We start from the raw sequence: 21,176 nt of genomic DNA on the forward strand, positions 1-21,176 counted from the left end.
CGCTGCGCTTAGAGAAATTAGCAAGTGACTGACACGAGACATCCACAAATTGAATTTCTCAAGAGGGAAGACATACGGACACTCACACAAACACACGCATGCACATACACAAGGCCATAAAGTTATGCTCTTTTCTCCGCAGGAACAGGGGACAAATGAATATACTAATGAGAGAGTAGTCAATTTTAGGACGTTCCGCCCTGAAGCATGCTGGCGTTTGATAACTGTGCAAAAAAAATCATTCTGTGTTTTCTTTATTAGTTTTTCAGTCTCCACTTCCTTACCAATTTTAGAACTCTGGTGAGTTGTTCCAAACTGTGTCACAGCATTTCGTAGCTCGTTGCTTCTTTTGTCATCATTTTGCAAATGTCATGTTTTCTCTCATTATTTGATGTGCATGAATAAAAAGTGTAACTTACAGTTCACACTTAGCTAAAAAAAGAAATCTTTCTAAGACATGTAGTGTGAATTAATACTCACAGTATACGTATTAGTAATAATTGTAATATATGGCACGCTTCCAGCCGTGATTCTACATACTGTCACCTCTTCGTGTTCATCTTAAAGCTTGTGATGAATTAGAAATGAGACTCTGAAGCCCACATTTATCAAAGAGCAGCCTATGCTGTCTGTACGTGTGCATTGTGTACAGTCTTGTTTATGTGCATATCTGCCATGGCGGGTACATCTTGTCCTTGACATGTGTGCAGTAATGTTTGACACACGTGTGTGTTCTGTTTGTTTGAAGGTGCTCTAAGTGTGTGTTGCAGTGTTTTACTGTTTTTTGTTAAGGGAAATAGCTCAGGGAAAAATAGCAGCAGGTGGTCAATAGATAAGTACAATTTTTCCTGGTGTGAATTTGGATTTTGTGAGAATCTACATATTGTTTTGGGCAACTGTTTTTGTCTCTTCTGAATATGTTGTATAGTTGCATCCTCAGAATATTTTATTTTTACCTCTGAGCATTTTGGCTGATTTCCAGCCTACCTCTTCTGAAAGCAGATACAGCCCCTTAAATGTGCTGGGATGTGGGAGCAAGTGTTCTGTAGCCTGAGAGCCAGCCGTGCTAGTCAGATGGTGTTAGGTAGTAGAGAGCTGGTGCTGGTCTTCCTGTGTGTATTGTAAGAGAAGCTCTTTGGGCACAACAGGGGGGCTGTGATAGAGTGCCAGCAAGACTGCAGGGGATTATTGCTTCTGTTCCAGATCCTGAGGGGTTATGGGAGATAGAGTTTTTGTTTATACTACAAATTAAAACCCCACAGCATCGTTGCATTCAAGAAAAAAATAAAATGAGGTCAAGACATTCTTAGCTTGGATTTAAGCTATGGGTGTGTGTGATAGCTTGAGGATGTACAGATGTATGACCGCATGTATGCTTTGTTTGCATCTGTTTGTTAGTCAAGTGTTTGTCTCTGTAGGATTTCACCTCATTAATTGTGGTCTATACCTTCCTCTGTTTGTCGCTGCAGCTGCGTTCTGAATGATACAATGATACATTTTTGAAGGACTGCAAGACAAAATAGTAACGACGTATTAGCATTGGTCATTGCTGGTTATTTCTTTACAGCAATAATAAGGGAAAACAAACTGCCAAATTTAAAGCATGACTACTGTCAGAATATATTTCCTCTTACTTGTATTTAGCCAACTAATATTCATTTAATATGCAAATTATTATATTGCAATGCCCAGATGAACATTTGTATTGTAATGCAAGGGAGCTGCCCAGTACAGCTGCTAATTTCTCTGTGGGGATACAGGAGGTTAGGTGGTTACTTAAAGGTACTTTTAAATAATGGATGTAGATAGAGGTGAGGGATTACAGAGTTGTGTGGTTTCTTATCCAAGACGTTTTTATTTATCCGGATATCAGACATTATCACGATATATTTTTTCTTACTTTACTGTTTGGTGATGAACTTTTAATCCAAAACTGTCAAAAATCACGTCAAACCTACCAGTTTTAGCAGACATTTAGATGAAGCTGAACATTTTCAGTTGCAGTTTCATGTCTAAATGAGCAGTATATGGGCTAAAAACAGGTAATATCCAACAAGTAGGATATTTTGGTAGAGTTAAATTAGGTAGACATCACATTGTTGGTTTAGATAGAATAAAAACCAACCCCCTTTTAGTTCTCACGGCCTAGCAACATACATCCATCCACCCATCCATTGTTCCATGCATTGCTCCGTTCGTTCTGCCAAACTACCAGGAAGGCTGCATTTCCTTTGTATTTATATGCTATCCACAGGACACAAAGTGCTGCCAGCCAGCTGTCTGCTCTGTTTCCTATCTCTCTCACTTTCCATCACTCCCTCTCTCCTCTCTCTCTCTGTCTGTCTCCCGCTCCTCTGGAAAGACAGCAGACAGGTGTAGCAGGAGAAGAGGCAGATGGCAAGGATGACAGGAGAAATTTTTGGGGGAGGAAATGAAAATCAGAAGATGTGAAGAAAAGGATGAATCCAGCACAAACACACACACAGGCACACACATTTTACTTTTCTGTTGCTTTATTTGCTGGCATGTCAGCCAGCCACATAAACTACAGTTATGTTGTGTGTTATAGTTATGTGCACACACACACACACCACACACACAGTGCATATGCCCTCTATAATAAGGCTTTTTGATGCTTTGGCCTTGAGGTTAATAGGCATGCTGGAGAGTGTGACAGCTTATAACATCACGATGATGGAGATGTCATTGAGCGGCAGTGTTTTATGTGTGACCTGTGTGCTTGTGGCAAAGATTGAATTCCAGCCCCTCATCTACTATATCTGACAGTGCCTATACACTGTAATAACACCTGTAGGTGTGCACACACATACTATACACAATACTCACATATAGTGTACACAGGTGCATGAAAACAGATTTGTACATGTAGAATACACAGACGCCTACCATATATACATGGACTTGCATTTGTGCAAAAGATTTAGCATGCACACACATGCACACACCATATGCGCACAGTTTTGTCCTAGCCTTGTCCTCATTTCAGTCAAGGCCCAGTGCTACCTCTGGACGGGCCATTGACTCTTGTATCTCATAAAGGTACTGTATATAGTAAAACCTATATGTCCTCTAGTCTGTTGCGGCCTTAGCACTGGTATTAAGGCTAATGGGCCTTGTGGATAAGCTCTAAAACAAAAGGAATGATGAAGGTTCATGGCTTTAAAAAGTGACAATAACTAGGCTCTGGCCAGGTCCGTTGTTCCTCGTCAAGGATTATGTCATCGTTAAGTCTGATGTCTACTTCTACAGAAGGTCTTCTTTTCATGATGTGTTTTAAAATGTGGATTAAAAGAATCCATCTTTCCTTGTTTATTGTCATCTTCCCACACTCTTTCACTTCTTGCTGTGCATCCCTTTGTTTCTGTTCTTTCTGAAATTCTGTTTAGTATACAGTGTATTCATCTCTAACTCTCTGCAATTTGTAATAGTAAAAGAATATATAATACAGTTTTATTTAGTGCTTTTGTTTTTCTTTTGCTGGTTTCAGGGTATTTTCTCCAGACACTGTTCCCACCCTCTCAGCGTTCCTTCCAGGGCTGCATGCAAGTGATCTTGGTGGACGACCAACCAGCTGATTTGCATGCAGTGGAAAAAGGCACTATGGGAGCTTTTGAGAATGTCAGCCTAGACATGTGTGCAATCATTGACAGGTAAGAGTGATAATTCCTGCATTCATGCACATCCACACAATCATTCATAAATGAAATGAAATACACATTCAGATCATGTCATATGCGAGGCACTAAAACAATGTGTCATAAGTCACAAATCAAATGGTTTTAAATTGGAAGAGTCATATAAACAGAGTCTCTGAATTCTTATGCAGAGATGTATGACTCAGGACTCTGTTGTGTGTGTAACTGCACAAGAATATGTTTGCGTGTGGCTGGTTTTTTGTGCTTGTCATACTGATAAATGGATATAATTGATGGGGTGGATTCATAGCGTAGGGGGTTGTGTGTAAAAAGTAAATTTTTTCATTTTAAACTGAAATAAAAGAGTAGGTTTCATTCTTGGAAAACACTGTATGATCTTAATTAAACATCAAAAATGAGCCACGTATTTCTCTATTTCACTGCCAACTATAACAGAGCTGGAAAGTGATTCTGCACAGCGCATCCCAATGTTGGCTCACTGGAAGCATTCATTACAACTTGTTGACATTTCAATTTATTTCCTTGTCATAGTCTAGACAAACACATTGGGATTGATTTGCCATATATGGAATCATCCATGCCTTGAACCCAATTGAAGTGCTTTTTTACACTGAATCGTTTGCCTGTGTGCAAAACATTTAAACTTTGGGGACTGGTTTAACCTTCAGGGATTAAGCCTAGTCCTATGTTAATTAAGAGTTTAGTGGTTTTCAGTCATGCGATGGACATAAAAAAGATTTAAGTGATCATTAGAAATTGCATGGATCGCACAACGTGAACGAGACTGGGAAGCTACAATTAAGAGTTGACCTTGTGTTGATTGGAACAGTATTTTCCCTGAACTGAGCGATTTGTTTTCAGGTCAGGTTTGTCGATAACACCTACCTTCATCAACATCCTTGCCCAGAGAAACTGCCACTGCTTGATTTAGATCCATTTTATCCTCACTTCAAGGTCTGGCTTCCTGGGATACAGAACTTTAGACCACAGCTTGGGCCATATCCACACTAATAATAATAATATTATAATGAACTTTATTTATAGAACACTTATCAAAACAAAGTGCTTCACAGAGAGAAAAATAAAATACCACAGTGAATGATGAAATACCTGAAGGACAAAAACAATAAGAGATAATAACAATAAATTAAAAACCAATAAAATAAACAGACAGCTCAGATAAGATCAGGATATGCTTTCCGATAAAAAATGCATTTTGAGAAGAGACTTAAAAGAAGACACTGACTCAGACAACCTAATTTCTTCGGGCATGCCATTCCAGAGCCTCGGGCCCCTGATGGCAAAAGCTCTGTCACCCTTTGTTTTCATCCTAGACTCAAGAAGAGACAGAAGACCCCTGCCTGAAGATCTCAAACTACATAAAGGTTCATAAGGGATTAAAAAGGTCTAAAATATAATCTGGAGCCTGGTCATGAAGAGCCTTGAAAGTAATCAGTAAGATCTTAAAATCATAACATAAATTGCTATCAAACAGGACAAGATTTCTTGCAACAGGCTTGATATGTTGTGACAGGTTACCAGTAGATGGCAGTATTTGTTTTGTGATATGTTGGGGCCCAATAACAAGGATTTCTGTTTTACTAGAGGTGAGCTGAAGAAAATGAACCGACATCCATTTTTTTATGCCAGGCAGGCAGTCCTGCAGAGAACTCCGCTTACTAAGGTCAGTGGGCTTGACAGGGAGGTACAACTGTGTGTCATCCGCATAACAGTGAAAAGAAATCCCATGTCTACAGATGACATTACCCAAGGGAAGCATATATAGGGAGAACAGTATTGGTCCCAGGATTGAACTTTGAGGTACACCATAATTAATATGGGAAAAGGATGACATGAAGTTGTTAATGGCGACATGGAACTTACTGTTGGACAAATAAGAATCAGTCTAGTGCAGTGCCAGATATGTCCACCCAGTGCCCAATTGTGTCAAAGGCAACACTTAAGTCCAGCAACACAAGAATTGAGCACATGCCTGTCTCAGCATTCATTAAAAGGTCATTAGTAACTTTGAGAAGTTCTGTCTCAGTGCTGTGGTGCTGACGAAAGCCAGATTGAAACTTTTCAAAGGTACTATTATTTTCCACAGCAGCAAGAAGCTGTTTAGATACAATTTTTTCCCTGAGAACCCTGGAAACAAAAGGCAGTTTAGAGATTGGACAATAATTATTCAGGAGGGTGGGATCAAGCCCAGGTTTTTTTAGGACTGGTTGAACACAAGCAGTTTTAAAGTAATCTGGGACACAACCAGTAGACAACGAGCTGATAGCAAATGGGGCCCAATACAATCCATAAAAACCTAGTTGGAATTATGTCAAGAGGGCTGGAGGATACTCTCATAAGAGACATGATTTCTGTGAGTTCAGGCAGAGTAACAGCAGAAAATTTGCTCACAAAATCCCTGAGCGGGTGATCCACCTTTTAAAAATGCAGTGTTGGGGGTGATACCAGATCTTTTTAACTACACCTTTCCAGCAAAGTGCAATAAAAACTTTTCACAATCAGCATCACAACAAGAAGAGGCACATGGACAGGCTGGATTAAAAAGTGCAGAGAAATGGCATGTTCTTGCATCTTTCACCATTCTATTATAAAGGAGTAATAACTCTTTCATAGCCACAAAATGGACCTGAGGACCTGATTTCTTCCATCTGAGTTCTGCTCTTCTGCATTTCCTTTTACAGCTTTGAATACTTTCATTTAACCATGGCTGTTTTCTAGTCTTTGAGTTTGGTCTATTTTTCAGAGGAGCTATGAGATCTAAGGTTGAACACAGGTAGCTAAAAAGAATCAACCAAATCATTGGTGTAGGAAGAATCAGGAAACGCATTGTCAAGAGAATTGAACAGTGTACAGAATTTTGAAGCACTATGCTCATTAAGGACGTGTTTGTACTGTACGGATAAGACAGTACTAGCAGCCTGTAATTCACAGTTAAAAACAATGCATAGGTGATCAGATACAAACATGTACCTGATTTCCACAAATAGTATTCTCAGACCCAGACTAAAGACAAGGTGTGGCCATGGGAATTCGTTGGCCGGACCCATGTTGTTGAAAATTAAGAGTTAGTGATATTTAAAAAATCAGTAGCAAGGGAGAGAAGAGAAAGAAGAAGAGCGAGGGGAGACAGGTGATGTAAATAGTCAATTATGTGAAGAGGACAGTACAGCGTGCAGTCGTGCATGCAACTACCTAACTTGTTTGGGTGAAGACCGTCTCGTGCAAACAAGGAAGAATGATCTCAGAATAAGTTAAAATTGTGAATAAAACCAATGTCATGGGTACTGCAGACAGACTGGAGCCAGGTATGAAGGCAGAGTATCCTGCTAAAATGGCCAATTCTACGACCCAGTGTAGGAATTGGACCCGATATGAAAGCATGCTTTCCACTGCTGTTGAGCAGGTGAAAGAGGCAGAGAAAGTGTGCTTTCGTCAGCTCAGATTGCTGATGGGAGGTGTCATTGGTGCCGACACGGACTATAATTTTCGTGATGGTTGTCGGGAGTGAAGCCAAAAGTTCGGGGAGCTTTTCGAGGATGTCAGGGGTCGTAGCTCCGAGAAAGCAGTGTGTGACCGCATTAACAAAGCAGATATTCCTTACTATGGAATCTCCAACTATATCCATACTACAGTGTGAGACTAGGGGTTTTCAAACTTATCCACTCTAGAGTTTTTCAAAATGAAAAAGATCTGGTTTGAAGTTTTATTTCGGACTTATCCTTACACAGACATTTCTGCATTAGCGCTGCTGGTAGTTGTAGCAACAGGCTGACTGTGGTCAGAAATTTAGGACAAAGTCTTGTGAAGGTCCTAGATGTCCACAACAGTTTCCTATCCTTGCTGCTTGTAGTATTGCCCACCTTTATTACAGCCCTGCAGTACTTGAGGGGGGCCCTCTCCTGCCATGGAAGATGAATGGGTGCAATGTTACCATCTAACTAATCAGAATGTCTTTGAAGGCAGTTCAATAGCCCTGTCTGACCTCCTTTTGATCAATGCCGTTCCACTGTGGGATTCTGTTTAGGCTGATATGGTGGAAGAAGCAAAACACAAACACACACACATCCCCACAGACACACTCTCATGCTGACACACAGGGGCACGGCTGTGAGCATGCAAATTCCCATATTCCACAATGTCACTGTCATTCTTTAAGGGTACCGCAACAACACATGCAATGGCTCATAAAAGCATACACACACTCCAGAGGGACTCCTTCATAGATTTTCCTTTTTTCTCATACAAAGCCCAGAGCATATATAGTCAGTGTACTTCAGTACTCACAGCTTGCTGAGCATAATGTCTTTTGTGATTGTCTGTGCTCGTCAATCGCAGCCCATTGTGAAATCACAATGCCATTTTATCTGCACTAGTTAGCCTGCTGAAGCTCCAACACATCGTGACATTCTTGGATCACAGGCATTTTCGTTTTTTCGTTTGCAGTACATGCAATAGCATGTTGAGAGAGTCCAGGTTTGATATAATTTGAATACCAATGGGTGGGCTCAGTGCTCACTTTTATATCAAATCTATTACTTTTTGTCATTGGAACCTTTTTGTTCATATAAAGCAGTGTCAGTGTTAAAAAGTCAGGCAGGTACATGTGTAGTAGTGTTACCCAAAGCATCTTTTTCTGCATCAGTCAACACAGTCAGAGCCAAGATATCCTTAGAGAGGTGGATGATTAATTTGCAAATGTCATTTTTCTACCTATATTTTTCTACAGCAGTTATGTCTCTCCCTCACCCCACACACATACATTACTGCTTACTCGCATGCACACATAGTTACAGTACACATACAATACGGTACATTCATAAAACACACCTGCATTTCATTTATTTTCTAACGCTCACAACCTTTGTTCCCGCAGCACGTACTTTCTTACTTTTTCAGAGAGTATGTAGGTTAATTTGTCACTTCAGGGTTGAAAGCTTACAAAGCACATCAACACATTTTTTTTAAAACTAAGTGCATATGAGTGCTAATATAAAGAGACATAAAAAAAAATCCTATATCATATGAACAAGCCCACAGTTGTATGTCAGCTTCATAGTGACTGAAGGTATGACAACAGTGATCTTCTTGTCTCCCTCCAGAGATGGAACATCTCTGTGCTGCTTAACTGCCCAACTCCCTACATGACTAAAGAAGATCTCAGCATTTTAAAGTCAGTGTTTGTTTTTCCTCCAGCTGGCTTTCCTCTTAACATCACTTTGGTTCATTCAAATAAGCAGACTTAGATATTGTAATCACATAACTGCGTGAGTACGTGTGTGTGTGTGTGTGTAAAACCTAGCTATAAGACTACAGTACCTCTGGATCCATCCCCACCAGGCCTGCAGACAGATCAAACCACAGAACTCTGATGTATTCAAGATTTGAGCTGATATTCAAATTTCAACAGTGATGTCTTAACTGCTTTGTGCTTAATGCTGTACTCACACTGAGGCAGATAACACTGCTTACTTGCACTACATTCCTAATTCCAGTTTTGAAATGTGGAAACTGAATTGCAACAATAAAATTCTTTCTCCTCTTTTGGTTAAGAAACACATGATTGTGCGTTACAACCATCATCTGCATGGACAATAAACCCCAATTCTGTCCCCTCCTGCTCTCCATGATCACTTAAGTTGTGTTTCAGTATAGGCAGACACTCAATTTAGTTGTTCTCATTGATACATTTTTGTGTGTCTGTTGTCACACAGTGTATTAAGTATAAAATTATGATTTATTGCAGCTCATGATTGTTTTCTGTTAACCACAGTGACCAGTAATTCCTGCTGTGCTGCACTGACATGTTCAATCAAATGCTCTAATGATCAACAAAAACACCTGTATAGTGTGGTCAGTTCTTGGCATTTAAAATGAGCAATCACATCTCATCTCATCACGTTTTTCTTGTTCAAATTTTTAACTCAACAGCGATGTTTCAGATCGATCCACTCTGAAAATGTTGTCTAAAAGCACCATTATTGGATGTGACAAAAGGCTCTCTGAGTGTGAAACAAATGGCCAAAAGAGAGAAAAAGATGCAATCGGATGGTTACTCATCCATGTCACAATAGCAAAGGTTGTGGGGTTGCTTTCTGATTGCTATATTTAATAAATTAAAATATTTACTCTCACTTTTGAGTATAATAATTATTACATGAAGCCCCTACTAGCTAAAGGGACTTTAAAGGCAAATCTTGATGCGTAAGCTTCAGTTTACACATAACAGACTTGATCACCTGGGGCCAGTTTCTTTGAGTGTATTTCTTTGCACTTTAGAACAGTTCATACTGTATCCTACTGTACCATTGTTTCACACAACATTCAGGAATCCAATCTGTCCCAGGAGTGTCCTTTAGGTTTCACCCTATAAGATCCTCAATACCAGATGGAAGTTTTGCAATCAGCATGACAGTCAACATATTTAACATACAGTTAATGACACATCAGACACACTGATGGTCAAAGGTATTTCTTGTGTCACTAAGAATATCTAAATGTCTCACACGTGACAGATGTTTAGCAGGCAGTTTGTTAGATGATGATACTGCTACATATCAACATAACCAGACTTAAATCAGAAATCATCTGAAGCATGCTGGTAGTATAGAATGAAGTAGTGTGGCTGTGTCTGTGGCTGTGTGTGTGTGTATGTGCACGTATTCTGACCATACTGCAAACATAGTATTTTTCCAACTTTTTAAGGCATCGCCTGTCTTGTACATGTTTAAAAGTACTCAATTCAGTTCAGTTCAGTTGGGCTTTATTGCATGGGAAACAGATTTAAGCATGTGTAAAATAAAAACATATATAAACAGAAAAATTGTGATATTAAAATATATACAGATAAGTATGTAAGTACTCTCTCTGTCTCTGCAGGTGCATGCCTAATCACTGTGAACACGGCGGCCGGTGTAAACAGACGTGGGAGAGTTTTAGCTGTACATGTGATGGAACAGGATACACTGGAGCCACCTGCCACACTTGTAAGTATGTGTGTGTGTATCCAGTTGTGTGTTCTTGCCCATCTGTTTGAATACCCTTACTTGAATACCACTGTGTTCTGTTTCTTGTGTGTTTGTTTGATTTGGCCTTCCTCTGTTCGCCTTTGAGTGATTAAGCTGTTTCTCCTTCCAAAGTCACAATCCTCAGCAGAGGGACAGATGAACTTTTGAAATGTTCAGAAGCCAGGCTTTTCTGACTGCTTTGTGTGTTTTGTTCTGGTCTGAGAAGAGGCAACCCGACCAAAAGCACCAGCACACAAAGAGAACAGAGTCAGAAAAAGAGAAAAAGCCAAAGATTGTTTTTTTTTTAAAGGCTTTAAATTTGAGAATGCCATCCCTCCTCCCATGTGCCACAAATATTGTTCTCTTAAGAGAGGATGAGAGGGAAAGGGTTTGGCAATATTGTGTTCAACATAAAACAACAGATTTAATATAAATGAAGTGTGAGAGAATTAAACATTGTGCAGGATGCAGCATCTCAGCAGGACAGATAAGTTTAAATAACATTAGAAAGAAAATAAAGCATAGACAATAAAAAAACAGAAATATGATAAAAGCCACAAGATGTATAGTGAGAAATTTCTTTGTGTGACCATATATATCTCTGTCTATGTGTTTGTCACTATTGATGAAGGACTGATTCACTACTAACATCTTGATTCCACCAGGCACGGCTCTATGACGGTTTTGTTCCGTCCTACTTCATACCACACCAGGAGCAGAGCGTTTTTCTATATATATATATCAGCTATCAGCTCTAGTGGCTGCGTTGTAGCTGGAACGCGACGCAGCAGTGCCCAGTGGAATCAAGCAGTAAGATAGCTGAAGGCAGTGGTGTGTCCAAACTTTTTTTGACTGGTGTGGCCCAAGTGGGGCACTGACTAATGCAGGGGTAGCACGAAGTACGTGCATGTGCAAACACAGACACATTGGAATAGCATTAATTTACCATTTCTGTCTCCACTGCTCATATTTACTTTAATTACCAACATTACAGTATCTTACAGTTTCTTACATTCCTGTTTTTAAAATTTAAATAATAAATAAATAGACCTGGCACCTATAAACAAAAGTCCAGTTTACTTGTCAAACAGTTGGTTTTAAACTTAGGTCCTGCCTCTGACTGGGCAAATAGCCAATCATAGTTTAGGATAATGGGGTGGCACCCGGGGTGGCCAAGCAGATTTCAGATTTCATACCCAGGCCATTCCCTGGACACGCCCCTGGCTGAAGGCACAGCACTAACCTGCAGTTAAGGATGTCTGGTTTGCGACTGGAAAGTCGTGGGTTGAATCTGGGGGCCAGCCAGGAGATTGTGGGTAGGGACATTGGATGAATAATGCTTTCCCCTTCCTCAAGAGCAACTTCTGATGTGCCCTTGAGCAAGGCATTGAGCTTCAAACTGTTGTCCCAGTAGTAGTGTCGGATCACAGAAGTCCAGGCCTGGGCCAAAGAATGAGTCTGGCTTCCTTTTCCAACACTTTACAAATAACTTAGATGAACAAAAACTGGAGACACTCAAAATAAGTCACTGGACACTCCACGACAATAGATGGCTATGGGTGTACCGTTTATGGCTGTAAATCAGAACATTTTTGTAGTATGTTCAGTGCTTTCCTTGGACAAAGAGAGGACTAAATAAATCAACAAGGGAAGAAAAGTTACAAACTGAGATTGGTAAACATGATGTTTATCGGCAGGGCAAAATGTTGGGGCACTCCACCAATTGAAACATGAAGATCAGTTTACTTGTCATGAGTAAAACAACTCAGCCTGTGATAACAGTTGCATAATTTCATCTGTGGCGCTACAGGAGCTTCGTCACAACTGAGAAAATAACTCTGATGATGTCATCAGAGACGCTTTCTTATGTTTGGAGACTAAAAATGCCTGCATTATAAACTAGGGGCTTGAAGTTTTAAAGATATGTGCTTATACTGGGCTGGGTCACAATATTGAGTTGCATTATGGGATTTTTTTTATGGGAAGTTGTTGGAACTTGACCCTTACCAGTCCAGATATCTCGATCTTTACTGTATCAAATTGGACCTCTCTGTTTAAAGTCTTGTGCGAGTCGCCAAACTTTACTGAAAGTAATGTTGAAACTATTAGTTTATTAATCAATAAGTGGATCAACAGAAATAAATTTGCAAAAATTTGTAAATTGATTAATCTTTTATGCCAAGGTCACCTTGGGCTCTGGGAAATTGCAATGTAATGTATTAATTGAAATGAATTAATCAAAAAAGAATAGACAGATTAATCAATAACGAAAATAATTGCTGTTTGCACCCCTAGGTTAACAATCATTGCCACAATCGGTACCGCAGATGCTAACAGACCAAAACGTTGAGGCATCTTTAAAATAATTGTCTTTGATTGGTTGCCCAGTTATAACCTAGAAGCTACTCATATCTTCCCCTATAGTACTTAAATTTGGATTTAGGTTCGTGTCCATTACTTTTTTAATTGTACTTCAGTTCTGGTGAAGGTTAAAGTGAAGCAAAGGTGTTACAAGATTTTACTGCTTTGATCTGGATATTTTATGGCATTGTACTTTGAAGGTAAACATGATGAAATGATGGTTATTCATCCACTGTGTCACAGCCTTTGACCAATGGCGTTGAACCAGAAGTAGTGCGTCAACACTTGAGTTCTGTGCAGATCCTTGTGAGATAGTTCAGTAGGGTCAGTTCCTCCCAACACTGATTTCATTGAAGAGCACGTCCTCTCAGCAAGCAACTGCATCACTAAACTCCTGGATGAGCAGAGGGATATCAAAAAGAAAAAGACCAATAATCAAGTAGGATTAACAGAAGAGAAAATAAGGATGAAAGAAAGGACAGAAATAGAAAATAGTAATAAAGAGCTGAGACTAAGCAAACTAAGGGAGATAATATCAGAGATTTTTTTTCTTTTTAAACTCAGTGTTAAGCCTGTGAACAGTCTCCCCTCAATCAAGAAAGTTTCACTCCAAGTCGCACTCTGACATTTCTCTTTGAAGTGTAATTCTTCCTCCCCTCCCCTCTCCGTCTGTCTGTGTGGAGATCAACACAAACATAACATCAATATGTTGTCAGATAGATTGCTAGAGTGTGTGGGACAAGACACCACTTCTTGACAGGCGCTGAATGGAGACTGGCAACCACATGAAATTGCCTTCTGGAAGGAGTGAAAAAAGAAAACAACTTCGGACATTGACGTGCTACATCCATCCTGAAATTTTACAATTTAATTAATCTTTGGTCCATTACATAACAAAAATATATTAAATATATAAACATGAAGAGAAACAGATGCTGATTTTGATAAATTTAATTAGTTTGCTTAGAATCAAATGTGCGAAATAAACCTGTAAAACAACATAATAAACAATATTTACTTACTCACTCAGTCCTATCCAACATTTCTTTTTTGGTCTGGTGTGTAATGAGCATTACAACCTCAGTGGCTATGGACTTTTAGTCATGTTTCCTCCTCCTCCAACTGCTCATTTTCCCCCTTATTTCCCTTTGCCCCTGCCCCACCCCCAGCTATCTATGAGCCATCATGTGAGGCCTATAAGCATCTGGGCAGCTCCTCTGACACCTATTGGATTGACCCTGACGGCAGCGGACCCCTTGGCCCCTTCAAAGTCAACTGCAACATGACAGGTGTGTGTGGGATTGCCTTAAATCACTGTTCTGTGTCTGTGCGTGGGCTTTCGTCTGTGGTGCATCTATGTGTGTGTGTGTGTGTGTGTGTGTGTGTGTGTGTGTGTGTGTGTGTGTGCACGCGCACCTCCCTGCCCTGTCTGGCCCCAGTGAGCTGTGTGTGAAGAAAACTCTCCAGCCCTCCTCATTCTTAACCTCAGACAGCAGCACTCTTCACCTGCCATAATTTGGGTTTCCATGGCAACGCAGTCACAGCTACTGACATTTAACTCTGAAGGAGCAGCCACCACAGACACACACACAGATACACATACACCCACACACACACATACCACAAACACAAATAATGGGCCTGTTGTGCAAACCTAAGAGTGCTTCAACTGTCTGAGTGACACTTCTGTCACACACACATACACACACACACACATTCCAACACATGCACCTCCCCAACTACACGTGCACACACATGCACACACATAGAGTGGAATAAGTAGATAGTCTGGAACAGCAGAGCAAAGGCGAGACTTTTAATGAAATGTCACTGCACTCCACTGGCTAGCCCCTTAGTCATGCTGAATAGCACACTCACACACACCTCAGAAATGTTAAGAGTTTCTCTTTCACCCACATATACACACACTTCAGAGAACTGAAATACACACACACACACATTCCCTGACTGACAGAGTGAATGAACAGGGAGATGTCTGAGTGATTGGCTCATGCTATAACAGCACAGAAGTGTCTATTAAACCCTGGAGTCTCATAGCTGTAACTTAGATTACACACAAAGAACTTCACTGCCATGAACTGTCTAAACTGCTGTTTTCTGTGTGTGTCAATGTACAGTAAATGAGCATGTGGGTGAATCTACTGTTTGTGTAAATGTGTGTAATCTGCATAAACATACTTAAAGTTTACTACATCTAACTGGTTTTATTCTTGCAGTTGTAGAATTATTCTTACATGTTTAACGTGTGTGTGTGTGTGTGTGTGTGTGTGTGTGTGTGTGTGTGTGTGTGTGTGTGTGTAGAGGACAAAGTGTGGACAACAGTCATGAACAACCTGCCACCCAAAACTGCAGTGACTGGTTCCAGTAGAGAGAAGCGTACAGTCTTACAGGTTAACTACAGTGCCTCTATGGACCAGGTAACAAACACAGACACACATACACATACTAGCATGCATTATGCATAGAAAGTCTGTTGCTAAGTGTAACATTTGCACTTTAAATTATATACGATGGTTTTAAATGGTTTTCATGTATTTGAATTGTAGCTATCAGGCTTTTAGTTTCATGCTAAGAGACTCCATATCTACATCCTCTTGTGAAGGATGAGGAGCATAAGGATTTTTCATGGGATATTTTCAATTTTTGCGAATAGCGTCCTTGAATTATAAAATGTGCTTTCATATTGACAGGTAAACTCTCAATCATACAGTTAACATCAATTTTGTTTTAAATGATGATATCCTACGCTTGAAGGCAGGTCTAACGGAGTATGATACAGTTTTCTCCACTGTCCTCAACAAGACCAGTTTCCAACACAGTTGTTGGTTGAATTGCATAGCCATTTTCTCCCACACTTCTGCCTGCTACACTGTGCCAACATTTTCAACAATGTCAGGCTGTCTACTCGGTTGTTTGCTGATCAAAAAATCCTTTGTTTTTCTCACTCAAAACACACCGGTAAGAATCACCCTGTGATAGACTCCTACAAATCACTCACAGTGATCCACAAAAGAGAGTAGTAGCATTCATGTGTGACAACTCAGTGAATAAAAGGTAAAGCAGGTATAAAACCAAGTACTCCTAATTATTTGCCTCTTGATTTTTAATTTTAGTGCTATTTTTTCAACATCCAAAAGCTTTTTCTCCCAAAGCTCTTAAGTTTGGCCTGGGTTCTATGAGTATCCCAGGCCTTTTACTCAGCCTCATCAAAATCTCTCTTATTGGTAACTATTAGTGTGAGCTAGCAGAGCTTTGCCTTGAGTTGTGTGCAAATTTAAATTTGCCCATTGCTAACAAAGTGCTCTTGAGAATTTAGTGAACCTCGATTGCTAAGTTTCCATAATTTTACATAATTTGTAAACAAGTAGACGGAGCAGGAGTTGGAACCTGACCAGGTTGGGTTGGGGTTTTGTAGTCATTTGATGATAGCTGTAAATACACAGAATAAATGTAACCATGGTAACATTTATGCTACACACCAAAATGACTGCTGTCCCTGTTTTGACAAACTTGCACCATCAGCAGTGTCATGTACTTTCCAGCTAGTGACTGCAATTATAAACCGTGTAATTCAACCTCATGCTACGGCCCTCTACTGATTCAGTCTTTATTCTGTCAAATACACAGTCATAATCTAACATAATGAGTGTTTCACCTCATGCCTCTACCACTTGTCTGCTGTGGTTTTGCTACATACAACTCAGACTACTTGAATCTGCTCTCTCCCACTCAGGAGTCGATAGCTTAATCTTTCTGGTGAGTGGTTATAGATTTCAGTTGTCACTCTCAGTCATAAGCAAACTGTGTGTGAATGTAACAGTTTTCAGCACTCCTATGAGGAGTGACAGCAATGTGTACAAGACCGCCATGTTGCACGAGATGACAGACTTTGAGTAGCATATCCTTCCTGTAATTATGTTCCCTCCTAATTTGTATGGATCACTTGTTCCATTTTCAGCTTCTGTCACAAGTAGCTAAATTAAAACAACGTTACAGTGCACTTTGTTTCATTTTGTAGCTCAATAATTAGTTTTTAAATGAAACTGACCTGTCTGGCTGAATAAGATAAAATGAAAATACATATCCATGCTTGTGTTTCCAGGTGACAGCCATCACCACCAGTGCAGAATACTGTGAGCAGCAAATCGCCTACAGCTGTCGCATGTCCAGACTGCTCAACACTCCAGGTAAAGGCTGAGGATGACATCTTTATTCACCACTGACTCAAACACAAGTACACAGCACTGAGACAGGCAGGATGTTCTTTTTGTCACATAGTCAGACTTTGATGGGAAATTCATATTACAACAACACACTCTCCCCATCTCCCCAGAGGATACTACAGAGGGGAGAAAAATGAAACCGGGTTCGTGCAGTCATAAAAAACCTGCAAAAGTCATGAAATTTGAAAATAGCTATTTCCATGCCTGGAAAATTTTAGGGAAAAATAAATTCACAAATATGTACAGTATATTATATTGTTTTAATTGACTAATTTAACATTAGAGGAGATGGTTAACGTTAAATATGTTCTCTGTATGAGGTAACGTCCTTTCTACGCCGACCTGAGTTACAGCTTGAATGCTAGAAAAATGTAAATTCGCACTATGCAAGGAAAGCACAGATTTAATGATGTTTGTACATGGATAAGTATTCCATTTCACAGAATGTGTGGTCATGGGAATTTGAAAAACACCAAACATGGGAATATATTTTGAGACCCAGAGACTTGCAGAATCGATGCCAAGGAGCTTTAATGCTGTTCTGGTGGCTTGTTGTGGCCCAACACCTTTCTAAGACACCTCATGTTGTGTTTTTCCTTTAATTTGTTACCCATCTCTATGTTTCAACTGTTGCTTTCATCCTGTCTTTACTCAGCACTAATACTACAGATGATGGTATTTAAACAGACCATTGGAAATTAGTTTTGGCCTGGCTGGACTCATTCTGAGTTATTTTCTTCAATTAATTTTACAATTGACTCGTGTCCTCAATCTATATTTATAGGAAAGCATTTTATTTGTTGATTTGCATTACAGAAAAAGGTCCACACTTGTATCATATGGAATGACAGAGGTCCACTGTTGGCTGGTACATAATGACACAAGTTCCCTCTTAGATAGCATGGAGCGACATTCTCATTCCAGCATGGATGAATAAAAGAAACAAGCAAAAATACTAATACTTCTGAGAAAAAGATAATCTCAACTAAATACTCTCTTGAAATTTGATTTGTCATTATGTTTTTTGTAATAAAATAAAGACTCAATTTTAGTGGATTTCCTAATTAGTTTTGAGCTACAGACTGTATTAAAATAAAGGGCTACCCAGAAGGCAGCAGAATGATTAAGTACTTTCAAAACTAAAAAAGAAAGTAAAAAAGAAAAACAACCAGGATAAAGTTAGAAATAAAATGGTCATTAGTAAGATATTTTCTTTTCATTTTTAATCACTAACATTAGACTTTTACTATACCTTCAAAATTGTTCAGTCCCAAAACACTCCCCTGACAAGTTTTCACAAGCACAGAATTTCAATACATTTTTCAAAGTAATTGTGTCCTCAAACTATATTTATAGGAATGCAATTTATCTGTTTATTTGCATTACAGAAAAAGGTCCACACTTGTATGGTATGGATTGACAGGAGTCCACTGTTGGCTGGTACATAATGACACAAGTTCCCTCTTTGGTAGCATGGAGCGACATTCACATTCCAACATGTATGAAAAGAAGAAATAAGCAAAATTAATAATACTTATGAATACTCAACTAAATAATTCAATAATTATTCTTCAAACATGATTTGTTATGCTTTTGTAACAAAATAGAAATGTTCAGCTTTAGTGGATGGCTTAACCATTTTCAAGCTTGACACTGTATTAAAATTAAGGACTACCCAGAAGGCAGGGGAGTAATAAGTACTTTAAAATCTAAAAAAGAAAGAAAAAAAAGAAAAAACAACCAGGATAAAATTATGAAAAAAAATGGTCAGCAGCAAGATCCTTTCTTTTCATTTTTGATTAATTGCTAAAAACGGATTTATTATCAGACTTTTATTAGACATTTGAAATGGTTTAGTCCCCAAAAATTCCCTTGACCAATTTTTTCAAGCACAGGACTTAAATTAATTTTACATTGTACTTGTGTCCTCACAAACCAGTAGGCGATTTGTTAATTTTTAACAGAGGGGATGGCCCAATGGGATAATTTCATATGGCATGCTCTAAAAACAGAAAACTAGGCAGCGGAAACAGAGCTTTTAATCAGGAATAGACAGACTTGTTCAGTCTTCACACAGGCAGTTTAAAACCAGTATGTCTCCGGCGTGTGGCATGTTCCGAGATTGGGGCGATAATTAAAAGTGGCAATGTGAAGCGCCACTACGAGACAAAGCACAGAGCATCTTTTGAGCAGGTTAACAAAGGGGACGGATTTTGGTCATTTTGCTAACAAGTGGGATGGCATCCTCTTCGTCTCCCCTCAAATCACCTACTGCTAACACCCCTCCCACAACCACACACACAGTCAATCAGCCCTTCATTAACTAGTTTACTCCTAATTCACTACCTTGCAAGTTAGGGAAATCCAGTTACCAGTCTAGAATGACTGAGAAAGTAGGACCGGGAAAAATCATTTACCCAAAAATATGCTTCATAAATTAGCTGTCAGCTTTCATCAAATTACACTGTCAACAGCATTTTTACTGTGAATCACATGCACACACACACACACACACACACACACACACACATATGCATGGCTATACACACAGTCGCACACTTGTTACTCTTCCACTTCCACGTTTTTGCCATCCAGATCTCATCTATTACACTAGGGTTGGCATTTTAGAGCTAAATGAACCGTTAAATGGGAATAATATTCTGCCACCAGTGACACCCCTAATTTGGAACTTGGACAGTAATTGTCCTAATTGTCTGACCCCTTTCTCACCTCTTTTTACATATTTGGTCCTTTGATAATTTTTTTATCACTTTTTTTTCACTCAAACACATCCTGTACCTGCAAACACATTCACACACACAGCTTGTGTCTGTCCAACATTTGCTCATTCACAAAATGGATAGATAAAATAATGGGAGAGCTTGATGCTGATGCATGCAGCAACACACACACAAAGAGACACACAAACTCATGCAATATTAACTTTTTCTCTCCTTCCCCCCCTCCTTCTTCCATCTCATCTCTTCCTCTCTCCACTGCACCCCATCATCTTCTGCATCCACATTTATCAATTCCTATCTATCTATTCTCTCCTCTTACTCCACACTTACCTCCCCTACTCTCCTTTTGTTCTTACTCTCATCCCATTTACCATTTCAAGTCTCCATTTTTACCTTTCTCCCATTCTTCACCTCCAATTTTACCTCTATTTTCTTCCTTTTTAAATCCCCTTTTTTTCCGCACCCCATCTTTCTGCCCTGTCTTCTCACTCACTCTGTTGAATACAATTTCCATTAGTGTTGGAATCACAGCTTTTAGAGGAGAATTAGCAGCCTTCACTAATGATTTAGCATCAGTCCTTTCAGTGTAAACAACCTGTAAACAACCAATGGCACAAGACTTGCACAAACAAGCCCTTGTGTAGATGCAGACACAGATAAAAACACACATCTATCATTCTCTGACACACATACTCACAGCCACAGAGGCGTTTGGATGAAGCGTATGCTAAAGCTTGTTAATGCTGTACATCATTAGAGGACAGTTGCTTTGAATGGTCAAGAATGTCTGATCTAAAAAGACGCCACTATCGACAGGATTGCATTGTTTGTCATTGTTTCTAAAACTGTTGCATTTTGTTTTGATTAAAATGACTACTTTGTTATGGTTAGGGAACCTTCGTCATCATGGTTACGTTAATAACCATTTGGTGATGGTTAGGGAATGACCACCGACACGGTTAAAAAAAAAGCAAACATGACTTTCCGTAGGAAACGAGGGAAACTAACAGCGGTCTCGAGTGTTGAGTTTGACATTTGTTGTCCCATTCATCGACCCTGACCTCGTCACTCTGTGGACTTTGGCTCTATAACTATGTTACACTACTTTGTCCTTTGCTCTCGATGGAC

General features: G+C 39.5%; 1 protein-coding gene across 3 annotated transcripts in view; it reads left to right on the forward strand.

Annotated features, from left to right (window-relative positions):
• Nucleotides 1-21,176, forward strand: part of cntnap2a (contactin associated protein 2a) — a 316,253-nt gene that overhangs the window by 197,621 nt on the left and 97,456 nt on the right. For all 3 annotated transcript variants that reach the window (XM_044176652.1, XM_044176650.1, XM_044176651.1), the window contains 5 exons: nucleotides 3,509-3,671; nucleotides 10,575-10,681; nucleotides 14,233-14,352; nucleotides 15,386-15,501; nucleotides 17,187-17,271. In XM_044176652.1, the coding sequence (XP_044032587.1) occupies nucleotides 3,509-3,671; nucleotides 10,575-10,681; nucleotides 14,233-14,352; nucleotides 15,386-15,501; nucleotides 17,187-17,271 (591 nt within the window). The remainder of the gene's footprint in view (nucleotides 1-3,508; nucleotides 3,672-10,574; nucleotides 10,682-14,232; nucleotides 14,353-15,385; nucleotides 15,502-17,186; nucleotides 17,272-21,176) is intronic.

Source organism: Siniperca chuatsi, linkage group LG19 (genome assembly GCF_020085105.1).
Source record: "Siniperca chuatsi isolate FFG_IHB_CAS linkage group LG19, ASM2008510v1, whole genome shotgun sequence".
Classification (NCBI taxonomy): Eukaryota; Metazoa; Chordata; class Actinopteri; order Centrarchiformes; family Sinipercidae; genus Siniperca; species Siniperca chuatsi.